Source organism: Cnephaeus nilssonii, assembly GCF_951640355.1.
Source record: "Cnephaeus nilssonii genome assembly, chromosome: 12".
Classification (NCBI taxonomy): domain Eukaryota; kingdom Metazoa; phylum Chordata; class Mammalia; order Chiroptera; family Vespertilionidae; genus Cnephaeus; species Cnephaeus nilssonii.
The window spans coordinates 43,243,696-43,265,351 of NC_137083.1; the positions used below are offsets into that span (position 1 = coordinate 43,243,696).

At 43.6% G+C, this 21,656-nt stretch overlaps 1 protein-coding gene across 2 annotated transcripts in view; it reads right to left on the minus strand.

Moving 5' to 3' along the window:
* Positions 1-16,398: 16,398 nt before the first annotated feature.
* The window catches only part of AMPH (amphiphysin), a gene marked incomplete at its 3' end in the record, with an annotated part of 148,399 nt that continues 143,141 nt past the window's right edge, over positions 16,399-21,656 (minus strand). For both annotated transcript variants that reach the window (XM_079785357.1, XM_079785356.1), the window contains 2 exons: positions 20,720-20,821; positions 16,399-16,506 (listed from right to left, as the gene is read on the minus strand). In XM_079785357.1, coding sequence (XP_079641483.1) covers positions 16,399-16,506; positions 20,720-20,821 — 210 coding nt within the window. The remainder of the gene's footprint in view (positions 16,507-20,719; positions 20,822-21,656) is intronic.

The window sequence follows — 21,656 nt, forward strand, 5'->3', positions numbered from 1 at the left end:
GACTGCTCCCAGGAGTGGCATCCTGTGCACCAAGCAGCTCACAGGGAGCAGGTCAGACACTGAGGTCCCTGTTAGCAGACCCGTGGCAGGGGCGGGGCTGGCTCTGGTTTCTCAGAAGAAGTGGTGGCTCAGATGCGCCCTGGGGTTCTTCATGACCTGTACAGATATGACCAGTTCTGGGGCTCCCTGTGTCCCATGAGAGCTGGGAAGACTGGGTAAGAGAGTTCATGATCTGGAAAGAAATATTCTGGGATAAATGTGTCTGTCTTGGGGTTGGGCAGGGATGGTTCTCACAGCCACTCAGCTGTTCCCCATGAAATGCCATGTCATAGAAACATTGCTTGAGAAATATGAAGACTCGCCTGCTATGTTCAGCCCCTAAGCCCATCTTTCTGTGATGTGCTGTTGATTCAGGACTTGGGTATGAAACCTGACCTTTATTTTTCTGTTACACATCAACTTAAAAATCAGACACTGAAATACCTCATTGTCGTTATTTAAGACTAGATTCCCAATGCATGAAATTCGTGCAAGTGTGGGGTCCCTAGGCCTGGCCAGCGATTGAAGCACAAGTGTCTGGCGTGGAAGGTCAGGTCCAAGCTGACTTCTGGGCCCTGGGCAGCACCTGGCCCCGCAGGCCTCTGCCTGCCTCCACCTGAGTCAAGGTGCCCGAGTCCCCACGCGGAGAAGTGGTGAGCATGGCTTGACACTGCAGGACGGGGAGCAGTGTGGGCCTCTGGGCCGCCCAGTGGCGCAGCGTGGAAGCCAGGTGGTCAGTGTGCTCTCTCCCGGCCGGCCTCACAGACCGGCTCCTGCTCAAAGCCACGGGGAGCCTGACCAGCCCCTGGGTCCAGCGACTGAGGCCTGGCTAACCTGGAAGATGCTGCGTGGGTGCAGGGCAGGCTCCTCATGGGCGCCCGGCACCTGAGTGTGGGGGCTTCTCCTGCACGCGAGTCCTAGCGTCCTGGGGGAGGGTAACAGGGGGAGTGAGAGAGTGCTCGGGCAGACACCCTGCATTCTCACTGCACCTCCGTCCCTGTCACCCCACCCCCAGGTAGCCTGGGAGAGGTCACAGCACTGTCACCCATGCCCACCATGTTCCGCACCGCCCCCTGGTGGCCAGCGCACGTCATAGTGAGCAGTTGAACTCTGGGGTCTAACTCCAGGTGGAGGGGACAATTTGCATATTAGGCTTTTATTATATAGGATAACATATTCAGAAGGATGGAAGTACTTTTGTGCTTTTGAAGATTAATTGAGATGTCAGCACACAGATTATGACTCAGGACACCCAAATTCCATTTATCATCTGGGTGCCTCCATGAAGGGACTGGACTGCAGTTGCTGGCAGATATGGGAGACGGGGCAATCCAGGAACTCAGCTTCTCATTCTGGACCTTGTAGCTGTCTCATGAACGTAACTAGCTCACATGCAGAAGTATTCTCACAGCTATATTATGTTTAATATGTAATAATAAGCTTTAAAATTAATGTGGCATTTAATATCCATTGAGGAATTGTTATTTGTAAGGCATTTTTCTAAATGTTTACTTACTTATTCAATCCTCTCAGCAACAGTGCTGTGAGGTAGCTGTAATGATGAACTCCATTTGGCATTGAGGACAGTGGCAAAGAGAAGTGACTCATTCAAAGACACAGATCTGGGAGACAGGAGAAATCAGATAAGTAACATTTGCTCATTAAAGAAAGTCTGAGTAAAATGATATAAAAAATGACAGTAAAAGGCACCCATTCTATACTTTTACTTTGTATTTCTCTATACTTATTTTTGAATAGAAATAAGATTGCTTGGGGTTACATATAAATAAACATTTTAAAGTAGGATTTGAATATTTGCCTTTATATTCTTTTCTTTTGGTTAATGTATCATTGTGAGCAATATTGAGGTCTTTCAATAATCTATATAAATGTGATTTAATGACCATATGTAAACATCTTATACCACTTACCCCTAACTGACATTTGTTGACTTACTTGAGCTTTGTATCTCACTTTGTACATATGTACCTTGCCTGCAATATGTATCTTTTAGAGCTATTCAGAAACTTTTATCATAACATTACATGAGGGTAATGCACCAAATACTCAATTATTAGAACCTGGTCCATCATGAGTCTTCAATGATATCGTAAAGTCTTGTTAGCATTATTATCATACAAGCGATAATTACTTTGTTAAGTATTTTTACTGTAAAACCATATTAGCTCATTAAGAAAAATATGTAAAGTTAATCAAAGTACATAGAAAAAATGAAGCCATCTAGTCCTTTAGAAATAATCATTCTCCCAATATTGGAGGATTCACTTCCCCCTCTTATTATTATTCTGTCAATAGAAACAATTTTATTCTTAAGAGGTTATTATATGCTCATTAATTTTTCTTTATGTTATATTGTAAATATTTTTGAATTTTACTAATCAATCCATAAAACATTGTTTTCAAAGCTGTATAATATTCTGTCCTTTGAGTGCAATGTAAAGCAGGTGTCTCTATCGCTGTTATTCATCATTTAGTCTGACATATAAAAAGCTGCTGGACAGTTTTCTTCTAAGCTCTGAGCACAGGAGTGTCTCACTATCAACACCTCATCACTGCTCTACGAGGCCCTTTGAGGACTACATGAGATAACCATGTGAAGAAGGCAGCAGCGGTATGTTGACAAGCTTGTCTGTACTTTTCTGATGAAAAGGGCTCATGTTCTCAGATTCTTGGTCTTTCTCTCAAGTCTTTCCCTTTACTATTGCTCCTATTAAAAGTTTAGATAACCAGTAAGGCCTTATGTTGGTTCAAGAAATCTATTGTGGTGCACACTGGGAGAATATGATGGTCAGGAATCACAGGGACAGGATGTACTCACAAAAGGCTGCATGCATCAGAGGTGGAAGAGCAAGGCTGAGCTGCTGATTCCATGTCAGCCTTTCCTGTACATCTCCGTCTTTCATCCAATAGCCGCCCTGCATTGAGAACTAGAACCAGGGTCCTTAGAAGAGGAGATGGTGTGGATGCCTATATTGCCATGATCTTAAAAATGATCAAATAAATAAGGGAGTGTGTATGCCACAGAGGCAAGGTGATGTCCATATTCTTTCTGTGGGTGCCCAGGATGTACTGGATAAAAAGAATGCGTAGATTAAAGGGCACTCATTTGTTTCACAATTATTTCAGAGGTGAATTATGAAATGATAAAATTTTTATTTTATGTTTTAAAAAACAAATTGATCTTTTATTGACATATTATGCGTTCTGTGAAGACTCCAGATCACTCTAATCCTGGTCACATGATTCAGTACAAAGAATTAGATTGTCAGCGAATGTTTCACCAAGGTCAGTTTTGTTTTCTCCATGAGGGTAGGAACAATGCACAGCACTTCTTTTATCCTCTTATGGTCTAGAGGTCAGACTCTGGAGCTAGATTACGTGAGTCCAACCCCACTTTGAGAATTTGTTGACATTGTTCTAAAGATTTTCTTGTATTATTTCATTTGTACAACATATATCAGTCTTGAGAGGTAGTGGTATTATTATCTCCCTTTGACTGTGGCAGGATGGTGGACAGGTGAGCGGGGGCGCCAGACCAAAGTGGGGTGGTAGTCACTGTCATCAGGGCTAGCCTCTGGTGATTACTGAAAATTCTTTGCTCCCGTGCGTCGTGGTCCTGTCCAGTGCTTGCACCTGCTGCCGGTGCCCGGTGCTGGCCCGATCACTCAGTGCAGTCAGTGGGTGCGTGCAGCGGCTTCCAGCCCTGATTGCCCTTCAAGGCTTCTCCACCTCCCCCTGCTCCTGAGGGGCAATCGGGGCTGGCAGCAGCCACTTGCACCTGCTGCCAGCGATAGCCCTGCTTGCACCCGCTCCCAGCACCGGAGTTGCCACTCGCACCCGCTGCTGGTGCCCAGCACCAGTCCCAGTCCTGATTGCTTGGGGACATTAGTGGGTGCGAGCAGCGGCTGCTGGCCCTGATTGCCCCTGAGGGCTTCTCTACCTCTCCCTTTTCCTGAGGGGTGAGGGAGCAGCAGTTTCTGCTGGCGCCCGCTGAAGGTGCCAGCCCCGCTCACATCCACTGCTGGCACCGGCCCCAATTGCTCTGCGCATTCAGTGGGTGTGAGCGTGGCTGGTGCCATCAGAGCGGGAGTGGGGCTGCTGGCAGACATGGGACCGGGGGCCCAGCAGGAGGGGCCAGATGGGGGCACAGAGAATGGGCCAAAACCTACTCCTATGCCCACCACCTCCTCGTGTCCCACAATTTCTTTCAAGGTGCACAAATTCATGCACTGGGCCCCTAGTGTAATAATAATGGCTCCAGCCATCCCTTCCCCTCTCAGCCTGAAACCTGGGTGGTGAGATGGTGGACAGTGGCACAGGCTGTGTGCTCTCAGTCCCCAGACAAGACTTAAATTAGTTGGGACATAGTGTCAAATGAAGCTTTGGGAGCACAATTCCTGCAATCAGCTGGAAGCTGATGTGCAAGCATAAGCCAAGGTGGCTTCCTGGGAAGCTGAGAAAGAGTTGCAGACAAGGTGAGGCTGAGGCCAGGAGCCCAACTGGGGAGGCGGGTGCTGGTTGCAGTTGCCACTGTTGGGAAGGATGTGGGTGGGCACAAATCCAAGGCGGGGATCTTGTGTGAGTTGTCTCCACAGTTCTAGGACTGTGAGTCCTCCCCACAAAGACTGTATGTACTACCCAGCACAGTAGTAAGTACCCGTATCTTCTTTTCCTATGAAATGTATGCGCAGGGTTGAACTGAGAAGTTGAGAATTCTTTCTTGCCTCCACTTTGTTTCTCTTTCCATCTACATGGCTTCGAGCAGGGCCTTTTGTGGAGCTCACATAAATCAGATGTTCCAAAGCCTGATTCGGTTTCTGCCGGTACCAGTGAATGATGTCCTTTTCAAAACTGGTGCTTGTTATCTTGCAGTCTATGTCAATGCTTTCCCCTACTTCTGTGGTAATGGACATCTGGGACTGCTCCAATGTTGATAACCCAAGTCCAACTGTATGCAAAAGAAGAGAATTTCCAATGAACTTCTGACAATATAAGAAACATTAGAGAATTTCTTTGCTCCCTCATCTAGACTGAAATGGTCAAGGAGTGTGACTCACGAGCCTAGAAGGACAGGAAGGTGAATGCTTCCAGCAGTGGCATCCTGTGGGCAGACCGTGTCCTCCAAGAGAAGGCAGAAAGTGATGACCTGGGGCAGGGCACCTCAAGTCAGTGGCAAGTGGGTGTGGCCTAACTGGGGAGAAGGAAGGAAGTGGTGCGTCAGGCAGGACCTTGGGTCTTTCTTGCCGGCTGCTGGTCTGAGGTGACTCTTTTCTGTGGGCCTCATGATCTCCCGAAAAGGCTCATGTTCTCCACAGAGCTCTGTGGCATGAATGTGAAGGGGCCATGGAGGCACCTTGGGACATGCTGGTACAGATACTTATAGAAGAAACTTAGAGAAACAAGGTAAAGATAAAATTAAAAAGACCCATAATTATATCACAAGACCAAATCTATTATCTGTATGGTGTTAAGGTTTAGATTTCTTCTTTGCATGTATGTGGATAGCAGTGTGATTTTGTGGACTACAAGTATATTGAACATGTGAAGGGTTGTGTGTTCTTCTCCTTTCAGTTCACCTGATATTCTGAGCTCCTCCCCATGTCATTAAAGCATTTCTTAAAAATATGTTTTAATTGATTTTAGATGGAGAGGAAGGGACAGGGAGATAGAGAGGGAGAAACATGTGAGAGAGAAACATCGATCGGTTGCCTTCCATACGCATTCCAACCTGCAACCTGGGCATACGCCCTGACCAGCAATTGAACTGGTGACCTTCAGTGCATGGGACAATGCTCAACCAACTGAGCCCCACGGGTAGGGCTTAAAGCGTTTTTTAATGTGTGCAGCTAGTCATTGTTCATCTCTGTCACTTAGAAGCTGTCTGACCCTGTGCAAATTTCTTAATCTCTTTGTGCCTCAGATTCCTCACCTGGAAATAGATGCAATAATAATGCCTATTTCAAAAAGTTAAGCAGATTAAATAACTAAAGGCACCTAGTACAGTTTCTGGCATATAGTACATTTGCAGTAATTATTAGATATTTTGTGATGATAGAAAAATTGTCCCAAACAGTGCTGCCTTGGGGAGCAGATTAGAGTATACCATACCATAACTATTGCTTACATTTCTATTTCAGCTGGCCATAAATAATCTATCATGAATTATTAGAATTTGCTATGATTTCATTACTTCTAAGTCAATGTCTACCTTCTTTAGTGTTTTGAGCTCACAATGAGGCAGTTCAATAGTTTCAGGAGGGCACAAACCTCTCTATCAAGAGCACGTGGAGGAAGGCCTGGAATAAGGTAGGCATTTAATAGATATTTATGGAACAATTTATCATGAGTGTGTTTTGGAAGATTCTCATAAGAGTGTCAATAAAATTGAATTATATAATGTGTGTTCATTTCATAGAAGATTAAAAGAAGCTGTTGGTGAACACAATTCTCATACAGTGAATGTGGGCAGAGACACAGTTGGGAACCAGTGACTCTATGCAAATCATTACTCATCACACTGGACTAAAGTAGGAGTTGACAGTGGAGCTGAGAGGAAGGCCGACTAGAAGGACACAAGGGCCGTGTTCATGATCCTGGGCCCTGTGCTGCTCTGTACCTGCCTGTGGCTTCCCAGAAAGCAGCAGCGTCTCCTGCTAGTGCTGCAGCAGGACTGGGCCGGGCACAGTTTCCAGGGAAGCTGCGTGTAGCCCAGAAACCTCAACCAAAGCTTCGCATCTTGCTTGCTTTTCCCAAAGGCTATATGGCCGCCAGGGGCATGTGGTCTCCGGGAAATTCTGGTTCAGACCAACTGCACGTGGCTGCCAGCCTTTGAGATTTACTTTCCTCATGAATGGTCTGGTCATGGGGCTCAGCCTGGAGCCCAGCTCGCTGGGCAGCCAACAACGTTATCCGATAGAAAGTGTGCTGAGGGGAGATGGTCTTTCTTAAGAAGCAGCTGCCAAAAAGGGGCACTTGGGAGAGTTTGACGTGAGGCCACATAATTCTGTGAGGGCGTGTTGCTTTGGTGAGGGCAGAATGAAAGCTTGAGCCCAGGCACCCCACTTGGAGGATGTGTGTCCTCAGGAAAATCACTGTAAATGGGAATAAAAGTTTATACTCCGGAGCGTCCTCCAACACATGCCAGGGATTGGATCAGGTTGTGTTTTTTTCATCAATACTATTTAAGTCAGTCTTAAATACCATGATTCTTATAACAACTTAATCCTTATATAATACTTCAAAGTAGTTACAATCAACCACAGTTGACAGATGAGATCATTGAAATCTTAAAAAGCTCCACCTGCTCTGGGTCACTTAAGGCATAGGTAATGGATTCAAACCCAGATCTAACAAATTCCAAGACCCATTCAATATATATATATAATTTCTTTTTAAACTATAGAGTATAACGGACCATGAAGAATATTCCAGAAAGATTGCAGAAATTCAAGAATAACTCTCACATGCCAGTAAGCAAAGAGCATAAGATATTCTTGAAGAGTGTTAACTAACCTAATATGGTGGACCTCAAAAAGTAGTAGAAAATTCCTCCAGCACATTCGAGTTAATAGTTGATTGCCTTCTGTAAAATACTAATTTCTAAAGGTCACAGCAGAATCGTTGATCCATTAGAAGGTAGCAAATACCCTTTATTGAGTGTGGAACATTGTACATAATTCTTTCTTTCTTGCAAGCATTCCGTGGTAGTTACTGGTCCCCATTTTGCAGATGAAATAGAGGCGTAGGTAGGTTAAGTGACTTACTGAGGCAGCCTAGCTTGAAAAAGAGAACATCAAGAATTTAACCAAGTCAGCCAGTCTCCAGAGCCTGTGCCCTAAGTAACTTGTTTGGCTGTTTGTGATTCAGGGATTGATTTCTGTACTCATTGGGTTGTTGCATTTAAATGCAAAATGTGATGTTGCTATACTTCCTATTTGTTTTCTTTTTTAAAATTCTATTTTTATTGTTGACACTATTAGAGATGTCCCCATTTCCCCCACCCTTTGCCCACCTCCATCCAGCCCCTGCACCCTTTCCCTCTGGCCCTCACCACACTGTTATCTGAGTCTATGGGTTATATTCTTTGGCTAATCCCTTCACCTTTCATCCAGTACCTCTCTCCCCTCTCCCCTCTGACAGCTGTCAGTCTGTTCCATGTATCCATGTCTCTTATTTTCAATTCCATGCTTCATGCTTAAAAAGTATGTACAGTATTTTGATCGCATGTAGTTACTTACACAAACTTCTAGCATCCCCTCCTGGCCATTGGAAGTATGTTATACATGTAATATTCCTCTGTATTGGAGCTCCTGTAAGTGATGTCTATTAGCAGCAAAGACTCAGCATAATGAATAAAAGTGCCCTAAAACGCAAGGCAGGAAACAGGTTTTGCCAATTGTATTCTTAATGTGCTTGGTAGTTGTAGGCAAGTGACTCCTTTTTTGCCAGGCCCCCATTTTGCCAACATCAGATGAGAGGATTGGGTGATGTTTGGGGTGTTTTCCAGTTCTAATAATTTGTGGTTCTGAATTAAACTGATACTGGAGATATTGATATAACAGGTGTAGCAGAATGAAAAATGAAAGTTTATTTTTATTTTGATCAACAATAATGCAGGTTGCTTGTTTCCTCTGGACTTGATACTGCTCTAGGAAAATTCTGTTCTGGGTAAGTCCCTTAACAAAAACCTATTAATTCCTATGAGTCCTGTGACTCCTGGGAATTAATGTGTTTACCTGGTCTGCTGATCTGTTACCAAGCCTAACCACCACCTGAGGCTCTTACTCCCAAAGAAGGGTGTGAACACAGCCTTGGAGAGAGTGCATGTGCACACACTCAGGTGCACTTGTAAACAACTACAGCAGACTCCAAAGGCTGAACTGTGTTAATTCTTACAGGTAGTTGGTTCTTGGCCTATCTAGAAATTAAAGAGAATACCCTTAGTAAATTTAAATATGTATACAAAGTAAAGTCTCTTGGGATTTTTAGAATTCTCATCTGTTTGCATCACCCCATTATGCTTCAGATTTATTTTTTACTAGAAGCCCAGTGCACACAATTCGTGCACTGGTAGGGTCCCTAGCAGCTGCCAGACTGCAAATTGTTGAGGGGACATTTGCATACTACACTTTTATTATATAGGATAATTTTTAAATATTTTCATGTGTCATGGTTTCTAAAAATCAAAAGGATACATTCAATAAAAAGGAAAAAAATCAAAATGATTATCAGCAACTTAATATGCCTATCTCTGAAGGATGCAGTAGTTGTTTAAGGTTTGGAATATGTCTTGGCTAAAAATTAAATTCTCCTGCCTCCTTCCATTTAGCTCTTGAGGGCTTATATCAATCAATACCTGACTCCAGTGCTCTTAAATGCAGGAGCATCCTCATTCCAGGTTTGCTGGGAGAAGAACACTGTCTTGAGGGTGAGGGCAACCCCAAGACCAGTGCACAAGGCCGGAACCAGTTAGATGTCAGTTGGCAGCAGTGTGCATGGATTTTCCCTGAAGAAGGAAAATGTCGCATTTTCAACAACCACTGGGTGTGTGTGTGGGTGAGGGGGGGATCCCCTTGGGTTATCTTTATCTTAGTTGACTAGTTGAGTCCACTCTCTGAGATTGAAGAGTTATGGGAAACTAAGTCTCACAGCTTAAATTAGAGCTTTCAATGGGCTACCCTGAAACTAGCACTCTCTGAGTGTCTGCATGGTGCATATTTTCTGGTTTCTTTTTGTGTGTTATTTTTAACTTTAGTTTTGGTGTTTTTCCTGTCAGATTTCTCAGTGCATCGCGCATTATCGTCATTAACCTGTGCCGGTCATGTTATATAGTTTATATATTTGTTATTTATGTCATTCTTTCCCCCCCTCATTCCCCATTCCAGTTCCCCCAGGGATGCTCACTCTAATGTGTTTGATGTATGTCCTTTGAGCCTATGTATCTGTGGAAACTATAGGGTGCTGTTTGTCACGGGTGTCTTTTTACATTTATATGAACCGCTCATCATCCTTGTCTGTCCGTGTCTGTGCACCTAGTTTACGTCTCCTGTCTCCTGCTCATTGTTCCACTGCTTGCACGGGCCGTGTTTTTCCATCCGTTGCCCAGTGATGGGCACGTCAGCTGCTGCCTGGTCCCGGCTGTCACCAGCAGTGCTGTAACGGACACCTAAGAGGGTCTCTTCATGCCCAATAAGCATGTAATCCCCAGGCTTGCTGGTCACAGGGAATAACATACAAGTTTTCACAAAATACTGCCAAGGCAATGCTATCCAACATCTTAATTTTTGGCAGCCTGGTGGCCACCAAGCAGTATGTCATTGTTCTCTGAAATTCCTGGCACTGGTCTGATTACTAGGAAGCTGAGGGTCTCTTTTTACAGCTGGGATCCATGGAAGCGTCTCCTTCAGAGACTTGCTTATTCATGTCCTTTAGGTAAAGCAAATAGGAGATTGAAAAGCAGAGGGTTCAAGCACATGTGAGAGCCAGGCTGCCTGGGCGAGTGCCTGGGAACACGCAATAGATGCTAGTTATTATATTTACTACTAGCAGCAATTCACTAATATTGTAAATATAAAAAATAAAATTATAAACACCATTAAATTATTAAAATCACATTAAGGTTATAGCAGTTGTTATTAGTTTCTTGTTGACTTGAATGTGTTTCTCTTACACCTTCTAGATAATTATACTTTGTAAATTTTGGCCATTATACAAATAGCCTCAGCAAATCTATCATGTCTGCTAACTTTGTCTAAAGTAAAAAATACTGTAGACAAACTTTTTGGTCATATATTTTGCATACTTCTGAGACTTTTCTCACTTCAATGTCACAAAAACATTCTATGTTTTCTTCTCATATATAACTTCAGTCCATGCTGATCCTGGGATTAGAATTTCTGGACTTCCCTAATCAAGTTGCTCACACAGTCTCTTGTGTGTTTGCTCAATGTGCTTGTATATAAGGTCCTTGGAGCTGACTCAGAACACGGAGCAGGCTGATGGAGAGTTTATCGGTTAGTGGGGGAAATGAAGAGAGCGAATAGGTGCAGGCAAAGGAGGGAGTGGTGAGGAAGGCTTTGTTGAGGAGGTGGGGCTTGAGCTGTGCCTTGAGGGAAGGGGGAATTGGAGAAGCAAACAGGAAGGGGAGTGCATTCCAGGAGAGGGCATTGCACTGGAGCAGAGTGTAGAGGCCTGGTGGGAGGGCAGGGTGGAACAGTGAGGGGACTGGTCTGAAGGAAGTAGAAGACAAGTATTAGCGAAGACAAGCAGAGGCACAGGATTTGATATGACATACATAGATATTTATCATCAGTATGGGGGCAACAAAAGGGGTTATATGACATACAATAGATATTCATCATCGGTGTGGGGGGGGCAAAGGGGTATGACATACAATACATACTCATCATCATTGTGGGGGGACAAAGGAGGGATGGTAACCTTTTGACATCAGTCTATGTAAGATGACTTAGGAGTGCAGACAAGCTGGAAGAAAGGGCATGAGAGATCAGGGAGGATCAAGGGTCGTGCTTGGCAGGATGAGGACCACTCCTAGATCAGGTAGCAATGGTTAAAGGGCAAGGTCTCCTGACCTTGTGAGGAAGAAATCGAGGCAGGTGTGTGTAATATGGAAAATGAAGCACAGAGCGGGCTCCCACGTTGCAGGCCTAGGGTTCTGAAGAAGGGAAACCCTCCATGGTGTGCTGTGGGGGAGGGGGGGAGGTTCCATGAGCGCAGTCTTAGTAAATGTGGCCCCAGTGCACAGTAACTGACACTTAGCAAGAGCTTGACAAATGTTTAATGAAGAAACGAACATGCGGGTGTGGAGCAGTCATGGGACACCGAGTCCAAAGGAAACATTCTCTGGACGGCTGGAATACAAACTGGGGGGTGGAGACTGATATTGTCCCATCCTGCGCCCCACTGGGCACAGCACGAAAACATTAGGACACTGAAGGAGCAATCAGAGAGGTAGGAAAACAAAGACAATATTTGGAAAAGTTTGGTGGCATCATCAAATGCCACCGAAATTACTTTGTGGTTACTGGTAGGTGTTTGGAGAGCTGGGCACAAGGACACCGAGTTTAATGATCCGTTGGCGGGACAGGGGACAGCGCTCCAGCATGTGGCCTTAGAATGCATCAGGAAGTGTTTGTCCAGAGCTAACAGCGGGACCCAGCCTGCAAGCGCAGGCTCTGACCCAGCCTGGAAGAATGAGCCAGCCAGAGTGGTGGACCTGAGATCAGAGGAGACTGGGAGTTAACTGGGGTTTTGGAAACCAAAAGGAAGTTTAAATATCCTTTGAAAGAACTTCCTCTCAATTTGCATAGACTTAAGGGTTGTGTTTGAATTACCTTTAAAGTGAAATGTGCTGCCATTAAACAATTAAGAAAAGGATAGCCAATGAGTTGCAATCTATTGGGATGGACTGTTAAGCTTATTTCAGCCTTATTTTATTTAATTTGGCTTTTATGAACAATCTATCTATCACACACCCGCTATGAGTGCTGGGCGTGGGGGTGGAGGGATGGGGGTGGGGCGTGGGTGCACAGCCAGGGTTCACTGGGCCTGGCGCTGTGTGGTGGGATCATCGAGCAGGTCTGAGGCAGGTGGGGTCAAGGACGATGAGAACCACGTGGCTCTCGATCCTCTGAGTTTGCTAAGGGAACTGGGTCACCATCTTCTCCATGCAGCTACCAAATGTCCAATGGGTCCTGGGAAGAGGCTGCATATGCTGGGAAGACGGGGCTTTGCTACCACGTCGGGTAACTGTGTGACCAGCTCATCTGCGAGGTCTGGCACGGAATGTGTGTAAGGTTCTCCGTTGGGTTTCAAGTAAAAACCAGAAGGCAGCTTGGGCTCCTGTGCGGAGTAGTGGAGTCCCAGCAAGGCAATCAGCCCATGTCTAAGGCTTCGAGGTGCTCGGCCGTGCAAGCTGCGTGGCATAAAGCACGGAGCTTCAGTCCTCTTTAAACTCATGGACTTATGGTAACTTTTGCAGTTTCCTAAAGGCTGTTTCTTGCGTGGACCATCAGAATGAGCCGTGGGGTCCTGCTTACAGCTAGTGGCCTGATTACAGCTCCTTTGTGTGATAAGGGAGGGCTCCAAATTCTGAACCTGCACCCCTGGCAGCCCCTCCCAGGACGGATGTGGTGTTCTGCTCACGCACAAGCTGCCCCAGCTTTGTCGGAAGGAGCAGGTCCTGTGGAAGCACGGTGACAGCATGGGGCATAGAGCTCCTCCCATCCCAGGGCCCTGGCTATGCTGAGATGCTGTTAAAATTCAAATTGCCAGAGAGCTTAGCAAGTACATACATGCATGCCTAAATGCAGGTCTACTTGCATGTCTAGATGTGGTACTGGTAGGGATGCAAGCAAGGTGTGTGTTCAGTAAAACCCACAGGCTTTCTTGTTCTTATTCTTTGAAGGTCCTTTAAACTATCTGAAGGTCCGAGTGCCACCGGGTTTGTCAGAAAATCTTAAAATACAAAGAGGAGGCCTGGATAGGGTTCTGGGGTCAAGGCCCTTTGTAATAAAGCATAACTACAAACTCACCAATACGTGGTCAGGTGAGTGATGTGCCACAAGGTGGACTGGTGGCCTGAGAACTTGAATTAGATTAACTGAGAAAGGGATATGGAAGGACCTTTCAAACTAGTAACCAGAGGAAGTCCTTGAAACTAACTACTCACAGGTCCCTTAGAAAATTCGCTGAAATGGAAAAGAATGCTCATTCCACATCTACAGACATTGCTGGGGAATACCACCATCCCATCGCTTCCACTTCACCCTCTTAATTTTCACTGGTTTGGAAAATTTAGGATCTTGAAAATTCCTGAAACAAATAATCTGATTACATTTTTGGTGTTAAAAAGTTTTTCATAGGCTATACACTAGGGCAGTGATGGCGAACCTATAACACGCGTGTCAGCACTGACACGCGTAGCCATTTCTGATGACACGTGGCCGCTGAGGCGGCCGCATGCCGAGGATGAAACATTTGCTGCTCCTGAGGAGGAAACATTTGCGAAATAATGTTTTTTTTCCTCAAAGTGACACACTACCTGAGTTATGCTCAGCTTTTTGGCGAAGTTTGACACACCAAGCTCAAAAGGTTGCCCATCACTGCACTAGGGCAAAGCAGCTAATTTAATGCATGTCATTTTGGAAGAACTTGTTAAATTCCTCCAGGGATATTGCAGGTGTGAGCTAAACTTATTCAAGGACCTACGTCCTGCCAAGCTGTTCACTTTGGGATCCCCTACGCGGGGAGCATGAGAGAAATTCCAGGGGAACCGCTCCAGGAGGTGGGACAATGATCTTTGTAGAACATTGGGTGCATTTATTGAAAGAACTGCTTCTTCAGTCTTAGCTTTGAAGCTCTTCCGTGAACTCTCCATGCCAGGGATGGCTTGCTACGACACATGCCTCACGTTGTTTGCTGAGTCATCAGTTATGCTGCCGGGCTGTGCACCTGCTTTTCTTGCACTAGACTAGCATTCCTGATGATCCAGCTTCCCCGGAAATTAGCCCCCGAAATTCTTGGGTGGATCATTGCTATTTCCCTATCAACACAAACATCAAAGTCGGTAATCCACCCGGAGAAATCAAACCGTGAATCATAAATACATACCAAAATTCAAACTCTAGCAATGTGCATCCTTGATCAGCTTCCACTGTGTCTAGAATTATACTGGCAGGAAAAGCGTCTACGTGAAATGAAAGGTTTTTGCTGTAAGAACTCTCTTCCGTAAACAACGATCCCCCTGATCTATTTTTCTTTTTATGTACCTACAAACATAAATATGTCCAAAAGAAAAGTGACCAAAAAAAAATGAGGCTGGTGTGAGAAGAAATCGCTGATTATGAAGGTCGTCAGATTTTCTGTGCTACACAGACCGGGGGCCACAGCCGCCACCTCTGCGGGGCCTCTGTCCGCAGCTGTTATTTGTGCTGTAGTGATTGTCAGGCAGCGGGGACCGCCAGGGACCAGCAATCACTGGAATGAAGGGGGTAGGGGGAAGGGAGGGGGGCTGTGGAGCACAACCAAGGGTCACAAGCGGATTTCTGCACAAATAACAACTCCAACGTAACTGTTTCACGTAGGGAATCCGACTGAGACCAGCTTTCCGAAAACAAATGACTCGTCAGGAGGAACTGGGGTAATTGCTGGCGGACCACAGGTTTATTCGGAATGACACAGCACTGAGAGCATTACCGTTACAGATGATCTGTGAAGACAGCATACGTCACCTAGCTTAGTTTAGGACAATCTGTGAAGGTGAGTCGCATAAATGTAAGGAGGTGGAAATATAGAGGAGCTTATTTGTAAGTGTTCTTTTTTGGGGTGGGTTTATATGCCCCGTCATCTCGCCAATCTCTTAAAGGCAGAAGTTAGGAAGTTCGCTGCTCATCCCGACCAGCCTGCCTCCAGCCACAGCAGCCGGACATGCAGAGAATCAGGCTCTGCTCCCTCCAAAGGGACAGCAGCTCTGACCCGCTATTTGCCATCGCACCCCGAACAACGCACGTTACGAACACAGATACTGTCGACTGTTTTGGCAATGGGATGGCTGGTTTTGTTCTGAGGCAAAACTGCAACTGCAACGCCGGACAGAATAAGAGCAATGCACGTATCAATGACACCGGAGAGGCAAAGGGCTACCATGGAAAGAAAGCCACTATGTATATGTCTTTTGGTGCATACACATAGGTCCAGGGGTGATGGGAACTAGCTCGTGCACGCTGTCCATATATATGTCTATATATATGTGTAGAGAGAGAGAGACAGAGGTGTGTTGGAAAAGAACACTGAAAACTTTTGCAGCAGTTTCGTTTTAAAACACAGTAAACTTGTAAGAGAGAGAGAGAGAGAGAGAGAGAGAGAGAGAGAGAGAGAGAGAGAAGGAGCGTGGCACGTGGGCACACCTGCCCCGGGGAATGAAACCATCTTGCACTACAGGATAATTCAGCACGTCTTCTGCAGGGCAGCACGTAATACCACACACTTGGTGCCAAAAGTTAAGGTTCTGGTCTGGAGAAAGCTACTTTAGAATTGGTGGGAGGGGGTCAAGTACAAGAGTCTCCACAGCTCAGACAAAGCACAAACAAACTTGTTCTGAATCACAGGGGAACCAGTGAGGACTTTCTCCTTCATTTGCTTTTTTTTTTTTTTCCTTACAGTTTTTTTTGCACACATGCTCCGTTGATATATCCTTCCAACTTGTATCTGGCATCAGCCTGCAAGTCATTAAGAGTGTAATAGCAGAAGTGAATTCTTCAGGTTTTCATGAAGGTTTAAAAACCTCAAAACCAGGCTCTTTCTACAATACTCTTGGCCCTACTCCAGGCGCTGGGTGAAGTTCTCTGGGAAGAGGCCTTTGTAGGTGGCGAGGTCTCTGTACTGGAGCCAGTCTGATTCCTTCACTCCTACCAGCCAGCCCGCATCCTGCAAGACAAAGACAGGGCTTTCACGGTCTGGCCACGGGGAAAACCTGCACTGCCAACAATTAAACAAAGTAATCTGTGTAGTTAGTGTTGTGGCTCTGCACCAACATGTTACGTTACATGTCAACTGCTGTGCTGAGGAAGGCTGACTGAAGGTTCCTATTAATATTATAATTTTGTATAAACTATAGTTGATTGATGGCTACTGGATTATGACGAGTAGTGCAGGAAAAGAAAAGGGTTAGAATTACAGCAGCAAAGTTCAGCCAGTGTGGCTCAGTGGTTGAGCGTCGACCTATGAACCAAGAGGTCACTGGTCATTGACCTATGAACCAGGAGATTCCTAGTCAGGGCACATGCCTAGGTTGTGGGCTCGATCCCCAGTACGGGCGTGCAGAGGCAGCCAATCAATGATTTCTGTCATCATTGATGTTTCTGTCCTTATTTCTTTCTCCCTTCCTCTCTAAAATCAATTAAATATATACATATTTTTAAAAAGGAATGATAGCCAGCACAAAGAGAGGGACACATGTGAAAAGATGTCATGCACAGGAACATTTCTTGCCCTGTGGGTCACAGTGAAAAAAAGTCTTGAAGACTCCTGGGTTAGAATAGAGTGCTAACAAGGACATTCAAGTTCTTGAATTTCATCCTGAACCACTTGCTAATAAAAAACAACTCTGTCATTCTTTCCCCCAGCTCACATCATGTAACCTAAATAAACCACCAGAAAAAATAACAGTGGGGAAAATTGACAATAAAATAACTGATAATATTGGGCTTATCAAATAGTAACGGCTAGAAATGTTGCCTGATGTTACTGTTGTGTTATGGTTGCTGTTATAATATCTACATTTTCAAGTTTATATAAAGTACAAAGCAGTTTGTTGTCATGATATTCTTGTTGGAAACATTCATATATTCTTTATAAATTACTGCTTATAAACATGTATCTATTTTATGGAACTGCAGACATTTAGTCAAAGAAAGGATAAATAACCCATCCGTGTGTGGTCATACAGCATGGGAGATGACATGTAAAACTGAGAAACGGAGGTGGCCGTCTGCCCTTGGCCTATGAAGATAAGCCAATCCTACATGGAAAAAGCTGAGCTGAAGGAACAACATGAACATACAGACCATACAAAGCAAAGCTAGTGGGGCATGACTATCTTTATTATGTTAACCAATACATGAAAGAGATCCCTCTTAAGATGAAGGATGGCCAGATTTAATCTGAACCAATTCCCAATGAAGCTCAAGTACATCAGATAAATGGGAACTCAAAAATTAAAGAAGCTGAATACATTCTCTTATGATATAATCTGAGACTATAAATTGATGCTGCTATAGAGACAAGAAATATAAGCATTTAGACAGGCCAATTTCTGAAGGCAGAAAAAATAACAGTGGGGAAAATTGACAATAAAATAACTGATAATATCCTAGGTGATGACAAAAATTATTCTCTTCAAAATTATAATGTTATATGTGTGAAGGACAAAGTTATACATGAAGTAAAAGGTGATAACTAAATATTTTCTTTCTATTTTATTTTTAATTAAATTTATTGGGTAAGCATACAAAAGGCCACATTTTTCTCTGCAAGTGTCTATATTTTATATTTGACTTTATTTGCAATGAGTGAAAAATCTAATGGTGCCAAGTAGAGTCAAGCACTTTAAAATTGTTTCAACAAAGAACAAAAGTAAAGGACTGGGATAAACCTATAATCAAGATACCTATAATACTCTCAATAAAAATAAATGTAATAAAAAGATAAATTGCAAGACATATATCCTGAAATAAAACTTATATAGTAAAGTGAACTATTATTAGCCAGTATCAATCTTTAGCAGGGGCAAATAGAAAATTAAATTTTAACTATTTAAAATATGTGGTAGACTAAGAATTTCCAGTTTTGGTAATGGTAAAATAGCTTGTAGCAGACAAATGCTTTTGCACAGAGCAATTATGAGCAACAGAAAAACTATATATTTTTATAGACCTAATATACACATGTATAGATATATGCAACTATTTTAATACAGAAATGACTATTTGTTACAAAATATATACTATAGAATGTAAGTTTATATAATGGGCTTGTTATAAATAAATGGGTTGTACCTATATAACAACCATTTGAAGGCATTGAGAGTAACCAAAAGCAGGCGGAAATCAGAGACAATTTAATTCTTGAAAGTAGGGTGCTGCGAGGGTGGGATCTGTGCTAGTACAGCCTTCCCCCCGAGGGTGCTCCTCAGTCTGTGTGATGCAGGGCATTCAGAGGACAGATTTGAGGAGCAGCTGTAATTTTATGGGGGGTATCTTGAAAAAAGAGATATTCTGGGAAAGTCCCCGAATATACAGAGAAGCTTCTATAAAATCCTGAGCTGCCCCCAAACTATGAATGCATAAGGGGGACCCCCAAGAGGCCTTGGGAAAGCAGGAAGGCTGGAAAAGATGAGTAGAGATTCAAATGAGTGGTGGGGAGGCAGAATTTAGAGGCCATCAAGTTAGAGGGCTTGATAAACCTGTAAGAATTTCTATTGAAATTCCAGATGGGGCATGTCTTAGAGGTAGAGACAATGGCCCAGAATTAAGAATTTATCCTAAGAGTATGGCAAACCTGAAACAGACCCTCTCCAACAAAGTGAGTAAAACAAACTTCCATGGAGTCAAGGTAATTATCCAGTGGTTTGAATGCCTGCTAGAAGAAGTAATCTTCATAGATAGAAAACAGAATCCAGACTCTATAATGAATTACCCACTGTAAGAAAATTTCTACAGGTGAGAAAAACAGGAAAATTTGACTAACTGACAAAAGTCAATCAATAGAAATGTGTCCTGAGATGGTCTAGCTTTTGGAATAGGCACTGAGAAATTTAAAGCAGTCATTACAAATATAGTCATGTACTTAAATTAAAAGATGGTAATAATGAAAACAGATAGGATATCTCAGTAAAGAAATGAAAACTACATAACAGAACAACATAGAAATTATAGAACTATGTAGATAATATCCTAACTAAAAAAGTCACAGGACAACCTTAGGGCAATTTGAGTGGTTCAAAGTAGTGTAAGAAAGGGTCACTGTACTACCCAAACAGAGTACCAGAGAGGAAAATACTGGACAAAAAAATAACAGTGTTAGACATAAATAACAGTCTTAGACATAAAAAGTCCAACATATGTATAATTGATGTGTGATAAAGAGAAGAAAGGAAAAAAAATAAGAAATAACAGCTGAAAATCTTTCAAATGTAGTGGAAAATTACCAGGATACAAGTCTAAGGAGCTCAGTGAACCTCAAGCAAGAAAAGTATGAAAAAATAAGACCTAAGCACATTATAGTTGAAACTAGAAGCCGATGCACGAAAATCATGCAAGGGGCTCGGCCCTCGCAGCCCTGGCCAGCCCTCACAGCCCTGGCTTCATCCAGAATGTCATTGGGATGGTCATTCTGCTGTTTCAGTCTAATTAGCATATTAGCTCTTTATTATATAGGACGAGAGGCCCAGGGCATGGAACTCGTGCGCTGGTGGGGGGGTGGCTTTGGGAGCGCCTCTCATCCTGTTAGCTGAGTGGCGTTCCCACTGTAGGAGCACACTGACCACCAGGGGGCAGCTTCTGCGTTGAGCGTCTGCCCCCTGGTGGTCAGGGTGTGTCATAGCGACTGGTCATTCTGGTCATTCCACTGTTCAGTCGCTGGTCTTTTATTATATAGGATGATGAAAACGTAATGCCGAGAAGTTCTTAAAATCAGTCAGGAAAATGTAATGACTGCTTTAAATTTCTCACTACAAATTCCAAAAGCTAGACCATCCCAGGACACATTTCTATTGATTAACTTTAATCAGTTAGTCACATTGTCCTGTTTTTCACAGTATTAGCTGTGTAGAGACTGGAAAACAATGGAACACTATTTTAAAAGAGTGTCTGCATTCCTTGAAGACTTAATTTCGGAGAGACACTCTAGAAAGTGGACACATAATAAGAAGTGGTCATCTATTTGTATAAAAAATAAACAATGTAATAGCATCCCAAACCTAAATTTTGTGATGTACTGTGGTCATAAACCCTTAAATCCTTTTCAGAGTGGCCTTGCAGCATCTCAGCAAATGCAAACGGCTTCAGGAAGTCACTATGGCCAAATGAACCTTAGGAAAAATCCAACAGAGCTTACAGCACTTTCCAATCTCATCCTTTACCTGGTCAGCTTCCGAATCGGAGGGGACCACCAACACCACGTCACCCCTTTGTAAGGTAAGTTCATCAGAATTTGCTGCCTCGAAATCGTGCAGTGCTTCCACCTGCAAGGTTGTAAAAGAACTGACTAATGTTAGGAAGAAAAACAGAGGTCAGGTCAAACTCTCGCAGTCAGATGATCCACAGGCATCTCAATAGCATCTCCAAGCTGATAAAAAGGAAGACCTGTATCTCCCCAAGGGAGGAGAAGGCTCCTGAAGGCAGAAAGGAAATCCTCTTCTTTACTTAACACATCCTATTCTTACAGACGGAAACTGAGGCCACTTGGACGCATATTTAGTAATGCAATACCTTCTGCTAGAGCTGAAATGCTGTGCATTAGTTAAAGTTTAATGCATCATAATTTTGCTAGAGATTTGCATGTAATTATCTATCACAGATGCTTTATTATTGTTTGTTTTTTAACCTGAACTAAAAATGCCTAGCTGAATGTTCCTCTAACCACAGCTTCTGTCGCATTGGGAAAACCATTGCTTGCATGTTATAATGAAATCAGGATTTAATCAAATCCTGTGTCCAATCTCTTGTAAATAAACTTCCTTCTTTCCCTGTCCTACCTTTTAAACATGATAATCTATTTCTAGTTCCCTTTTTTGAAAGATTTCATTTAACTTTGAGTATAGAAAATTTTTTAAAAAGTAGAGTAGTAAAATGAGCCCCATTATGCAGCTTAAATAACGATCTATAATCACACCCAGGTTTATTTTTCCCGTGTCCCTCCCCTCGACCCTACCCATGAGATTAAATAATCAGCTCTTAAAATGTGTTGTTTGCATGTAGAATCATAAAATGTCAGAGCTGGAAGTTACTCTCTTATCCCCAAATTCATTTTTTCTGATGAGAATACTGACACCCAGAGAGAGAGGGGTGACGTGGTCA